Source organism: Chrysochloris asiatica, unplaced genomic scaffold (assembly GCF_000296735.1).
Source record: "Chrysochloris asiatica unplaced genomic scaffold, ChrAsi1.0 scaffold00065, whole genome shotgun sequence".
Lineage (NCBI taxonomy): Eukaryota > Metazoa > Chordata > Mammalia > Afrosoricida > Chrysochloridae > Chrysochloris > Chrysochloris asiatica.
In genome coordinates this window covers 13,574,237-13,586,264 of record NW_006408583.1, presented here as the reverse complement: position 1 = coordinate 13,586,264, position 12,028 = coordinate 13,574,237, and the positions used below count along the sequence as shown (strand labels likewise).

At 36.5% G+C, this 12,028-nt stretch overlaps 1 protein-coding gene across 5 annotated transcripts in view; it reads right to left on the bottom strand.

Moving 5' to 3' along the window:
* NFIB (nuclear factor I/B) overlaps nucleotides 1–12,028 on the bottom strand; it is a 307,135-nt gene that overhangs the window by 10,716 nt on the left and 284,391 nt on the right. For 3 of the 5 annotated variants that reach the window (XM_006864486.1, XM_006864487.1, XM_006864488.1), the window contains one exon: nucleotides 9,644–9,732. The exons of 1 other annotated variant lie outside the window; for it this stretch is intronic. In XM_006864486.1, coding sequence (XP_006864548.1) covers nucleotides 9,644–9,732 — 89 coding nt within the window. Of the gene's footprint in view, nucleotides 1–7,433; nucleotides 7,439–9,643; nucleotides 9,733–12,028 lie in introns of all 5 variants that reach the window. One more of the 5 variants, XM_006864489.1, reaches the window with a different exon arrangement.

The window sequence follows — 12,028 nt, the reverse complement described above, 5'->3', positions numbered from 1 at the left end:
GTAGCTCTTCAAACCTCATTAATTTATATTCAATTGTTTCAGATGTGCTTTCGTTAGTAGGGCTTGCTAGATTCAATGTGAACTTTCCCATGCATGAGTGTTAGCATTTTCTTTATAAAATAATGGCATGTGTCAGTAAATGATTTCTTATTTAATTAAGAACACAGGGCGAAAAAAAGGATGGGCATAATACTCTGTGGAGGCCTGGTGTGGCGCTGTGGGTTAATGCGCTGGACTGCAAAGTTGTTTTGAACTGCCAGGTCAGTGGTTCAAGCTCACCGGTCGCTCCCTGGAAACCCTATACAGGTCGCTATGGGTCGGAACCAACTCGACAGCACTTAACAACAACAACGATATAGATTCTGTATAGATACTGTATATATGGAATGAAATATTAAATGTATTCATAGCAATGACTTTTTCTGGCAAAGAGGCTCCCAGAATCCTGGAAAATCATCAGGAGGGTAATCTGTATAATTAAAAGTAACATTTATCCTTAGAATTTTTAATTTAGACATGAAACAATAAACTCTTCTCCTAAATAAGTGAAATGAACTGGATTTTTATTTTTAAAAAATCACCTTGGAACATTGTGTGTTTTAAAACTAGGACTGGAAGATGGAGGACGATGAAGCTAAGTAATTGTAAATATTTTACAGTACACACAAGCATGCATACAGAGCAACTCTCGCTGCTGTGGGAGGTTTGAGCCAATGAAAAACTACGGAATTAGTAAGCTTCAAGTAGTTACGTCATCTCCCCCCACGGATGAGCCCATAGTAGAGGACCTCATATGCTGATTCCCATGTTCTTTCTGGGTCTCTAGTCCTCTCCGTCCCTGGGATCTCTTTTCAATGCCATTGTTGTAAATGCTGTGGCTCTCCTTATTTGCATATGTGATTCTTCAGCAGCAGACAAAATTCTCTACAAAAATAGTGGTTCAAAACAGTGCCTTTCATTGTAGAAAGTCACAGGAGGCATACTAAACTAAATAGAAATGTAAATTTCATATAAAAGCCAAAAAAAAAACCGGTAAAAAGATCTACTTTCAAGAAAGTAAAGTACTTAAATATTAAGAAATGAATCAAAGTTACAGTGTTCTCTCCCTTGTTAAATTTTATTTTATGTGAATGAAGTGTTTTGTTTCTATTTGTTTATTTTGCACTTGTGAACAGAGTAGCAGGCATACACTACAAAGGATTTCATTGCCTTCATCATTTGAAATTGTATGCTTGAGAATCCACTATTAAAAAGTTCTGTCATTTAGGGGTAAGCTTGCACAAATAATGCTGATTTTTGTTTTTAAATGAGCATTACTTGGGAAAGAATTTTTTTCAGATTTTTTAAACGTGATTTGTTGTTAATTTTTATTATATTTATTCCAGCATCTGCTTCTTAAATTAAATGATTAAGAATGCACTGTCAGCTTATTAACCTGCATGAAAATCACAAAAGGTAAGTTAAGAAACAATACGTTATCTGTTAGTGGAGTGGATTTCTCACATAGTAATGCATATGCAAATATGGCACTTTACATAAATCATCTTCAAATAAAGTAGATGCTTAATATACTTTGTTTCATTGCAAAGGGTTAATCAGCCAAGGTTTTACATTTGGGGATTTTCTGACTCAAGCTCCTCCCCTCTCTCACAGCCTTGCCAAAAATCATCTGATGGGAAACCTAAGATTAAGTTTGTCCTACCTAAGCGAACAAAGAGGGCTCTGACCACGCCACTGGTTTACTGCAGAGCGGGAACTTTTCTAATCCTACTGGAATCTGCAGCGTTGCTCAGAAAAAACTCACGGAAAATGTTGTTTTCTTTCCTCTAACATCTTATGTCTGGAACATCTCGTTTTTGCTCACACTGCAGACCCTGCTGCTTCCCCCGTAAAGGTTAACTTAAAGCTCCAAACATAATCATGTGGAAAATGGACATTATTGATTGCTATGGTCCATTGTTCCCCTATCCTAAGTCCCTGAAGTTCAAGTTCAATCTGGAATTACATCATGTCTGGTTTCTCCTGGTTACCAGACGGCTTGAGACGTGACCACAGCTACAGAAAAACAAACAGCCTTCTTCACGCTTCGGCTCCCCTATCGATTCAAACGTAAACTTTTTTTCTTTCTCTCAAGTATGCTTCAAGTATGGAGCATGGTTAATTTAGAGATTAAGTTCCAAATTAGATTATCTAATGGCATCTTAATGGATTGCTGACCCATTTCCTGTGGGATGGCAGCATGCTAGTCTGGCTGCAATACAATTAATTTCCTAGGAAGTGTTCTGAAGAGTTTGCCTAGATAAAAAGGAACCATTGTGTTGTGCGCATCTTTCTTTATAAACAAAGCAAGTTAGGTAAAACTACAACAAATCCCAGTATATTTTCCAAAGCCAGATCCCAGATGCTGGGTGTATTGTGTGTGTGTGTGTTTGTGTGTGTGTGTGTGTGTGAAAATCCCATAAAGAAAATTTTTACAAGTGGAAGTAGTTTTAGCTTTGATTTCGCAACAAGTGTAAAAAAAAATCGGTCAGATTGGAATAGATTTTAAAAAACAACATGATACACAAATATAAAAAGCAACACTAGTTTATAGCCCATTACCAAACAATGATCATGTTCAAGTTATTTTTCAATTCTTGTCTTCCATTCATCTACCTGATCAGCATTTCCATCATAGTCCCAGAGCGGTGCTAGGGGCCCAGAATGGTGTGTAAAAAGTTGAACATTTTGAACGCACTTTAGAGCTGACAGCTGAAGAGGAAATCCAGCACTCTGAGAATAAAGCTTCCCCCAGGAACTTCAGGAACAACCCAGCTGTTGTACTGTAGTAGCTGTGTGTCAAGAGAGCAAACGGAAAGCAGCAAAGACTCACCTAGTGAACACGCAGGAACAGTGTAGTGGAACACTGACATAAAACTTCACTCTTCATACCACCTTAGCTCATCCAGCCCTTATCATACACGTCACATACACTTGAGTATACACATGTATGTATGTTTGTGTATACATTCACACATACATATATGAAGGGGCTTCAAAATGTTTGTGGAAATATGGAATTGAAAGATAATGGGAATTTCTTACTTTTTGAAGCTTCCATGTATGAAAGTATGTGTGTGTATACATGAAGGGGGCTTCAAAAAGTTAATGGAAAAACTCTATTATCTTTCAATTCCATTTTTTTCTATGAATTTTTTGAAGCCCTCCTCCACACCCCATGTATGTGTGTGCATGTGTGGTCTTCGATTCTACATTAAGATTTTTTTCTTTCTTCGTTTAAATGTTTTTCTTCAGACTTTTGGTGGAACACTTATCAAAACAAGTTATCTATGGACAAAGCAAATAAAAATGGCTGAAGAGAGAGATATGTAAATTAGTATAAAGTATGAAATGCCTACTGTTTGCTTGTACCCTTCTTTGCCCTTCTTCTCCTGACCAATCAGGTCCAAGTAATCATTACTGGCTGCTAAACTTCTCTGGGGAAATCAAGCAACTCTCTAGACTTGCAGTAATCAACGACAATTTCTTGCAAAAACATGTGTAAAGTAACTAAAGAATGAAGTAGTCACTCGAAGAAAGGAACTGGTAACACGTGTAAGGTGGAAAACAGATGATAAAAGTCTCTTTGGTGCCATTCAATTATGGCATCAGCAGAAACACAAAAATCCTTCCAATTATTTCAGTAAAATCTTCATTTATTCGTTATTTCAGAGGCTGAGCAAATGGTTTGTGTAAACATCTCCTTCAGTAACACGCACATGTTTATTTTAGCCATCTGAAGGCTTCTTCTATGTTTATATAAGCCAGCAGACACATACAACCACTCACTTGTGGCTTTGCGTTTTCTTGAAAGGGGTGAAGGGGGAGAAGAAAGAATGAAACAATAAATTCAGTTTCTCTTTTGCATAAAGTATCCCTCCAACATTCTAAAATAACTTATGTTTATATTATTCTTGGATTGTCTTTGGGCTTTCTTTCTCATTCAATTATGTTACTCTTTCATATTTGATAGAACAAGCAATGTTCTGGTTATGGTGTCAAGAAAGAAAGCTAGTTAAGGAGTAACTGCTGTGTGTGTTTATACCCACATAACTCACATAAGCAACAAGGTGATTTATCCACCTAGGAGGACAAAACACAAACACAACAGTACTTAGCCCCAGCAATTCATCACCTATTACCCCCAAGAGCTGAGCCTCTCCTGACTGAAGTGAATGCGCCCTTAACCAACAGGGGATTTCACTCCGGCTAACTGCACGACCAGAAATTGCACTTAGACAGGAAAATGCACTTTTTCAAGGTGCAAGCAGCTCCTTCACATGAGCACACGACAACACACACACATAAATCCACAAACGGATCACAAAACTCTAAGGTCAAAATAACAAAGAACCTTCAGGGTTGCAACCTGTGAAAACTTTCCAGAGGAGTCAGCTTTGCTTCTTCTGGGAATGTTTATACGTTGTGGGGGGAGACAGAGTCGGGTGGAAGAACTCTTCCAGCTTTGGTAACAGTTACACAGCGCCCTGACCACGGCGATTTCCAGTTCCCCGGAAAGGAGCATCAGACAAGGTGGTGACCATGGACAAGTGACCGTGTGAGGACAGTATCGGCCACAAGCAGCACACAATCAGGGCAAAGGAAAGCAAAACGACACTGAAACACTCACTCTGCTCTGTCCTTTTCTAGGACAAAGTCTTCAGGTACAAAGTAACCCAGAGTATTTTCCTTATGTTCTTTGGACAAAGAGGATTTATTTAATTCTCTGGTTGACTAGCTTGACATTTCTCAGATAGTTTCCATTTTTTCATGTAATCCCAAAGCTATAACATTACCTGAGATTTTAGACATCTATTATCTGTCTTTAAAACAGCAGTATTAAAAACAACAACAGACATTTCCATTTCCATTTCTTAAAAACAAGAACACTATGTTAAAAAAGACACAAGAGATCAACTATGAATAAAGCTACTGGAATGTAACCACAACTTAGTGTTATATCAAATATGCATTCAACTTGTATCCATTTTTGAAAACTATCACTAAGTATCTCAAATTGCTATCTTATTCATAGCATATATTTCATATATTTGAGAATACTGATTCTGAATATGACATCGATATAATCAGCTCAGGCATCCTGGTGTGTCACTGTTGGATAAGCTCAGGACTGCAGGGTCCCTTTGAACCACAAGGTCAGCAGTTCAAACTCACCAGCTGCTCCACTATGATTTGGAACTGAGTTGATGCCACTTAACAACAACAACAACAACAACACATTCAACTTAGTGTCTTCTGAACCAGGAAGGAAAGAGAAGAAACAGACCAAAAACTACCAAAGCTACCATCCTATGAACTTCTGAAGTACTGGTGGCATTCTATACATCAACTGTATGCTAATTAGAAGAAAAATTACTGTGCTTGGGAAGGGGGTGACCCGGGGTAATCTTAATTAAATAAATATTGATTTTTTACTGACTGACTTTTACCTGAAACTGCTTACCACACCAATTTTTCACCAAGGAGATTTAGAACATGAACAATGCTTTCCTAAAGAATGAGTTTAGTCATCATACTGATTCAATAAGATATGCGTGTTGTGTGGGGATTCAGTACCCACTCATCTTTTTATTTTGGGGTGTGTCAATGTTTAACTCAAAATTTAATAGGCGTTAGCTACAGTTGTATTTATATATCCCACATAAATTTGGAAACCATCTCAAAAACAGATTTGATGCCTTAGACACTAAGGACTGAAGGCCAGTAGAGTAGTGGATGGCATCAAGAATATCGTAAAAGAAGAGAGCAAAAGGTCATTAAAAAGACAGAAAAAAAGACGAGGCCAAATAGATGTCAGAAGAGACTCTGAAATTCACATGGGTAGAGAAATGTAAGAGAATGGAAGAAATAAGGACGTAAAAGACCAGAACAGAAAATTTCAAAGGTCAACTCAATAAACCAAAGATTATAATGAAATGTGCCAAGATCTGAAGTTAGAAAACCCAAAGGGAAGCACATGCTCAGTATTTCTCAAGCTGAAAGAACTGTAGAAGAAACTCGAGCCTCAGCTGGATATGGGCAGAAGGAATCCTGGTGTGGTTTCTATGGATTAATGCGTTAGACTGCATAGTTGGCTTGAACCTCAATGTCAGCAGTTCTAGCTCACCAGCTGCTCCTTTGAAACCCAGTGTCACTATGAGTTGGAACTGGCTTGATGGCACTCAACAATAACAATGGGCAAAATATTGAATGATGGAGAGAGTATCAAAAGAAGATGGAAGAAATACGGTCACTGTAACAACAATAACAACAAAACAGTCAATGTTCAATCATTTCAAGAGATATCATATGATCAAGAATAATGGTATCATATGATCAAGAACGAAGGAAGAAGTCCTACCAGCACTAAAGGCTCTGGCAAAAAAACAAGGCACCAGAAATTAACGGAATACAAATTGAAGTCTTCCAACAAATTGATGCAGGCCTGCAGGTGCTCACTCATCTATGCCAAGAAGTTTGGAAAACAGCTACCTGGCCAACTGATTGGAAGAGATCCATATTTGTGCCCATGTCAAAGAGAGGAGACCCAACATAATGTGCAAACAACAGGACAGTATCATTAATATCACATGCAAGTAAAATCATACTGAAGATAATTCAAAAACAATTGCAGCAGTACATTGACTGGGCACTACCAGAAATTCAAAATGGATTCAGAAGAGGGTATAAACTAGAGATATCATTGCTGACATCAGATAGATATTGACTGAAAGCAAAGAATATCAGAAAAATATCTACTTGTGCTTTATTGACAATGCAAAGGCACTGGACTATTTGGACAATAACAAATTATGGATAATATTGCAAAGAATGGGTATTTTTCAGAAAGCTTAAGTGTGCTCATGGGAAACTTGACCAATAGGAATTCCTTTGAATAGAACAAGGAGACACTGAATGGTTTTAAATCAGGAAAGGTTTGCTCCTTGACTGAATCCTTTCACTATATTTATTCAATCTGTATGCTGAGCAAATAATCCCAGAAACTGGATTATATGAAGGAAGAACGTGGCAACGGGATTGGAGGCAGATTCATAAACAACCTGTGATATGTTGAAATACAACTTTGCTTCTTGGAAGTGAATAGGACTTAATGTACTTACTAATGAAGACTAGAGCCTTCAGTATGGACTATATCTCAATGTAAGAAAACAAAAATCCTCACAACTGGACCAATAAATAACATGATAAATGGAGAAAAGATTTACATTGTCAAAGACTTCACTGTCCTTGGATCTATAATCAACATTCATGGACACATCTGTCAAGCAATTAAATCATGTATTGCATTATGCATATCTGCTGCAAAAGACCTCTTTAAAGCATTAAAGAACAAAGATACGAGTTTGAGAACTAAGGTGCACTTTACTCATCACCTCATCTGCATGTGAAAGTTGAACAATGAATAAGGAAGACCAGAGAAGAAGCCATGCATTTGCATTCTGGTACTGGAGAAGAATATTAAAAGTACCATGGACTGACAGAAAAACAAACTAATGTGTCTTAGAAGTGTCGACAGTTTGCTCTTTAGACGTGAGGATGGTGAGACTTCATTTTCCTATTTTGGACAAGTTATCGGGAAGAAATCTGTTCTTACTGAAAAACATCATGTTTGGTAAAGTGGATGGTCAGAAAAAAAGAGGAAGACTCCCCAAGGATATGAATTTACACAGTGACAGCAACAACGAACTAAAATGTAACAACAATTGTGAAGATAACACAGAACTGGGCAGTGTTTCCTTCTGTTGTACATAGGGTCACTATGAGTCAGAACCGACTGGACCCAGCAACAAGAAGAAGCTACAGTTATATTTTCAATTTCCAACAATATAAATCCTGATTTGGCTTTTAATATATTCCTGAGATGCTTTCTTATTTTAGATTAAGCATATAATCCTCAGAGCCCTGGTGAGGGGCTATAGGATAAGAAGAATTAGACTGCTAACGGAAAGGTCAGCGGTTCAAACCCGCCAGCCACTTCTCAGAAATTCTATACAGGGTCTGTGAGTTGGCATGAACTCAATGGCACTTAACAACAACAGTATTATCATAGGATATTAGATGTATGATACAAGGAAGTTATTTAATAAATTTAATTTGCTGCATTATAAAATCCAATTAATTTGTAAATACTAATTAACACTAAATAAGGCACAGTCATTGAGTTAAAAATTTCTAATTTTATTGATTGTTGTTGTTGGTATTAAGCACTGTCGAGTTGGTTCCAACTCATAGTGACCCTATATAAATAGGGTTTCCAAGGAGTAGCTGGTGGGTTTGAAGTACTGATCTTGTGGTTCGCAGTCCAGTGCTGATCCCACAACGCCACAACTATTGATTTAAGACTACCTAAACAGGGCATATTCGTTGAGCATATCTTTTTTTACAGGCTGTAGTTTTCTCAAAGAGAAGAGTAATACGAGTTTCTTACAAACATATCAAAATTTAAAATTTATGAATAGTTAAAGATGGCTGTTATGTTTTCTCTTTAAAAAGGGGAAAAGTCATATTGTATTCATTTTCAGTAGTGAATTGACTGAAATTCATTTATGGTTTTAAAATCCCGCATCCTGCTAATTTTCTGAGCTTTTACCCAAATGAAAGAAGACCTTTAAGAAACCTAATTCTTTGACACAGCCCTCTTCAGCAGGTCCTATCAGCCCACACGAAAATGGACATTTCATTCAGAATGACACCTGATTGCATACTGTTAACAGACAAAAGGAAATCAGAATCGTAGCAGAGTTGCAAAATTGTGTTGGCTCGGTTTCTGGGGAACTTATGATAGGGTTACTTCACTCTATCTCCTGTCATATGTGATTAGGCCACTGATGTTAATCATTTAATTTGTCTGTGTGGACACATTTGTTTCTTATTAAAATTATTCTTAAGAAGTTGCCATAGAATTACATACTTTCTAAATGCAACACATCAGACAGTATCAAAACTGGTTTCAAAAATCAAGTTTTGAAATAATTTTCCCTGCCAGCTAGCCAATTCTTAATCCCTAATGATTGACAACAATGTACAAGGAGAAGTTACAATCATATTTTAACCAACTTCCTACTTTAGTTAATGATTCTAACAATCTACGTAGGCACTGCTAATAACAGAAAAATGAATTAATATGAAATGTGTGATCTTCGTTTTTTCCCTCTAATGGGAATAGTGAGTAATTAAATGGCTTATAACAGAGGAAAGAGTTTAAAGGAGAAGATTGAGAAATTTGAAATCACAATGCTTTATGGTAAAAATCTTCTTTAAAACTGTGATTTTATTCTTCAGGTCCTAAAACCTAAGGACAATATGAACCCCACCTCAACCCCAATATTATAAATTGTTAAACACATTTGCCAGCACTTAGAAATCCCCATAATCGATTAGTGTAAACTATAGTCCAGAATCAATTAATTTGAGATTGCATTTCAAAAAGAAATAAAGAGGGGTGGGGTGGGAGAAGAGGAATAAAATAGTCAAACAACTAAAATTTGAACATATATTTTCTGTAAAGCTAGTTACAAACAAACACTATAGCTCATGTAACTTTGAGGTGTAAGTGTAGGGTTGGAAATAATGAAAATGTTACCTTTGCCAAGTAATTCCCAATGTATCCTCACTGGTACTGGGGTATAAATGCCTGCCGTTTTGATTCATGGTCCAGTCACAAATCCTCAGCTGTCAATTGAAACCTAGCAGTCAGATATGGATCGAGCAGTTCTACAGTTTTTAGTATTTAAATGAACACATGCAAACTAGTACTGTACATGGCATTAACCTTACTTTCCCAAGAGGCAACATAAAGAAAAAAAAAATCATAAGCAAAAGAAAATCTTATTCTGAGAAGCAATATTCCTTCAGATTCTTTTTAAGGAAAGAAAACAAAAAACTATTTCAATATGCTTCTCTATTAATTAAAGCATACAAGAGAAATGAGTGCTTAGAACATAACAATTAGCCATTATTAGAGTACAAATTGAGCTGAAATAAAAGCAAACGTTAATGTTCAATAGTGATAAATATTTTAGAAAGAAAATAAAAATGCTTTCCCCCCCCCTATGCAACATACCAAATAATCTACTCTGAGGTAAATTAATCAATAACTTTAAGCATGCAGTTTGCAAAACATAGAAGACATGCAGTTTAGAGGAGAAACGCCCCACCCTACAACCATCCTCCCTGTCTTGTGTAGAGAAGTCTCAAGTAATTAACAGTTTGTAGATGCTTACTAATTTGCTTTACTCACAGTGGCATTGAATAGGATGAGTTGGTAAGGATTTCTACTCTTATTTTGAATTGAGTAATGGCATTTAAAATACTTTATTACATCTGAATAGAGTAAGGAATGCACTGAATACAAGCTGAAACAAATTCTTCCCAGATCTCCACATCATCTGCTCTGCCCTTCAGAGATTGTTCCAGTAACTCTATCCAGTTCTGTTTGGTTAACAGCTGCCTTACAGTGCTAGCAGATTTATTGAAAAGATATATTGCTTATTTTTATGCTTAAGAAAGTAAACTTCTTTGGGTTTCAGGGGAGAAACATACTAGAAAATTACAGTTTTTTAACCTTTAGATTGCCATGCTGCAAATGAACTTTGTCTTGCATGAAGTAACATCTGTCACTGAAAAGATGCCTTCCCACTGCTGCACCCTAAGTATTTCTTGCTACTTTCCAGGGAGATTACTTAGAAGATGGCGGTTGGAGCCAAGGTGCCTTTAAAGTTGGATATGTTATTTAATCCCTCGTATACTGATAAACTTTTAAAGATTCACTACTAAGGATGGACTTTTCCTTTCCAACTTCTGCAGGTCTGTTTCTGCACACTCCATGTAACCATGTTTTCAGGGCTTTAGGGAGATAGAACTTGCTCGATTACCTACAGATCTATGGCATCCCAAAAACACCACCTGAGATTTCAAGAATATTGTTTTAATTTGACTGATATTTCTGGTAAAAATCATTTTATAATTGAAAGAACTAAAAAAAAAAAAAAAACCCTTTCATGTATATAGACAGATTGGTAGATAGATAAAGTGATAAAGATTCAACTCAGAAGGTATCTCATAAGAAAGCCATAAATCAGTAAATATATCAAATAAGAATTTTTTTTTTCTTAAAATGGATCACAATGCTTGTGTAAAGGATAAATGTATACTTGATTAATTTTAGATCAAACAGATGACATAGATTATTTTAATGAAGTACATTTGCTGAGAGACTAAAGAGACAATATGGCAGGACTTTTTGAAAGTTTTCAAAATGGATAGCCTAGTCAGAAGTTTAATGTGGTAGGCTAATCTTAAAAAAAAATAAAATAAAATAACAACAATAAAAAAATTAAATAGCAACAAAGTAAACCAGTTGTCTCTCTTAAAATAAGAAGAAAAAATACGTTGGACTATAAAAATAATTTTAAAAACATTTCAAGAAACCTTATTGTCTATAAAAACTACTTTTTTGTTTGCTGTTGTTGTTGTTGTTGGTGGTTATGTGCCACACAGTCGGTTCCAACACATAGCGACCCTGTACAGAGTTTCCGAGGCTGTAAATCTTTAAGGGAGCAGAAAGCTCCTCATCTTTTTCCCCTGGAAAAACTGGTAGTTTCGAACTGCTAACTTTGAGGTTCGCAGCCCGATTCGTAACCACTACATTGCTGTTAAGTAGAGTCAAATCAGTTCTGACTTATATTCACGCTGTATAGGATTCTAAGGGGCAACTGGTGGACTTGAACCACCAATCTTACAGTTAGCTGCCTAGTGCTTATCCTACACTGCCACACCAGGACTAGGGACCATTTACTGATTCTGACCTTGTCAATGAAAATCGTATTTCTGAAGCAATTAAAAATAATTCCCAAGAAGGGAGGAGTATGTTTAAGGCATAGTGGTGGTGGCATAGTGGTGGAGGTGGTATACGGTGGATCTAGCTCCAGATCATAGCAAGCCTGTACAGGGTTTCCAGAGTTGTAAA